Source organism: Meleagris gallopavo, chromosome 27 (genome assembly GCF_000146605.3).
Source record: "Meleagris gallopavo isolate NT-WF06-2002-E0010 breed Aviagen turkey brand Nicholas breeding stock chromosome 27, Turkey_5.1, whole genome shotgun sequence".
Lineage (NCBI taxonomy): Eukaryota > Metazoa > Chordata > Aves > Galliformes > Phasianidae > Meleagris > Meleagris gallopavo.
Genome location: NC_015037.2, coordinates 1,058,663 through 1,060,246, shown reverse-complemented (window position 1 = coordinate 1,060,246; position 1,584 = coordinate 1,058,663). Strand labels below are relative to the sequence as shown.

At 59.0% G+C, this 1,584-nt stretch overlaps 1 protein-coding gene across 1 annotated transcript in view; it reads left to right on the top strand.

Moving 5' to 3' along the window:
* Positions 1–1,180: 1,180 nt before the first annotated feature.
* CFAP45 (cilia and flagella associated protein 45) overlaps positions 1,181–1,584 on the top strand; it is a 6,904-nt gene continuing 6,500 nt past the window's right edge. Inside the window, exons 1-2 of the mRNA XM_031556914.1 lie at positions 1,181–1,190; positions 1,346–1,526. Coding sequence (XP_031412774.1) covers positions 1,181–1,190; positions 1,346–1,526 — 191 coding nt within the window. The remainder of the gene's footprint in view (positions 1,191–1,345; positions 1,527–1,584) is intronic.

The following is a 1,584-nucleotide window of genomic DNA, read 5'->3' as shown; positions in this document are numbered from 1 at the left end:
CAACCTGTGCCCTATGGCCCCATAGCACAGCTTTATGGCACCCAACGCCCTTCAGCTCCAAGGCTGCAGCCCTGGGTGCTGCCCCGTGTCCCCAATCCCACCCCATTGGGATCCCTATGGAGGTTCTGCCCCCCCCCCCAAACGAGCTATGGGGCCGTCAGCACTGCAAGCCAGACCTGCCAAAAAAACAGCAGCAAGAAATCGCTCTTTTCAAGGAGAGGAAGGAAAGACGACGTCACAACACCCGCCTCAGCTCTGGGCTCCATCCCCAGCAGCTGCTCCACGCAGTTATCACAGCCTTACAACATTCCTACAATCATTAATTGGGTTCTTGGAGGCGGATCCCATCCCGTTCTCCAGGCTCTGAGTTTGGCAGTGCTGAATGCAGCCGTTATCTGTTGGCAGTGCTGCCCAGCCCTGTAATTAAACACGCAGCTGATAACGGTGATGGATGAGAAATGCAACCTGAGGGCACTGAGCTGCCCTGCCCAGCCTGGCACGTGGGGTGGTGCCCCACTGTGGGGTGTGGGGTGGGCACACGACTGGTTTTGGACCCACAAATTTAAGGAGGAAATTCAGTATTCAGAGGGCAATGGGTTCCTCAAAGAGCTGTGGGTGCCCCAGCCTTGGAGCCTGAGGCCATGGAGGGGCTGTGGGCAGCCTGAGCTGATGGGAAGCACTCAGCCCATGGCAAGGGGGAGGATTTGGGGTCTCTCCCAACCCAGCTGTAATGGGGTCCCACGCTTCATTGTCTTTGGGGTCCCTTCTTCACCAACCACGCTGTGATCCCATGGCTCTGTGATCTTTAAGGACCCTCCCAACCCAACCACGCTGTGATCCCTTGGCTCTGTGATCTTTAAGGACCCTCCCAACCCAACCACGCTGTGATCCCATGGCTCTGTGATCTTTAAGGACCCTCCCAACCCAACCACGCTGTGATCCCACGGCTCTGTGATCTTTAGGGTCTCTTCTAACCCAACTGTGGCCTCACATCCATCCCTGAGAAGGTGATGGAACAACCCGTCCCATCTCCAAGAAGGGGAGGTTTATAAGGAGTGGGGCGGTGTGGGACCCCCCCTCCTCTCCCCATCAGGAGCCTCGGCTCGCTAGATGGCGATGTCACCTCGAGCGCGGGGACCTCGGCGGAGCTGCTGAGCCGGGAGAACCGGGAGGAGGCGGAATGGGACCCAGTGTGGGGTTTTCCTGAGATTTGGGGGCACTTTGGGGGGGATTTCTGCCACCAACAGAGGGGACACGGAGCTGCCCCCCCCTCCCACCTACCCTCTGTTTTACTGCTGTGATCTCACGGCGCTGCGTTGGGGTTTTTGCATCGCTTCCTCCCCAGCTTTGGGATCCCCACTCGCTCCCCTCGCCCATCTTTGGGGTTTTTCCTTACAGCCTCCGCAGCCTCACGGCCCCATTGTGCTCCTACGGGATGCGCGCAGCGCTCCAAAATCAGCGCCCGGCGCTCAGCACCGCCCCGAAACCATCCGTCTGCTCAGCAACGACCTCATCCGCAGCCTCGTGTGAGTCACAAACCCCAAACACCCCCCTAAACCCCCTCAACTCCTCCCCAAACAACCC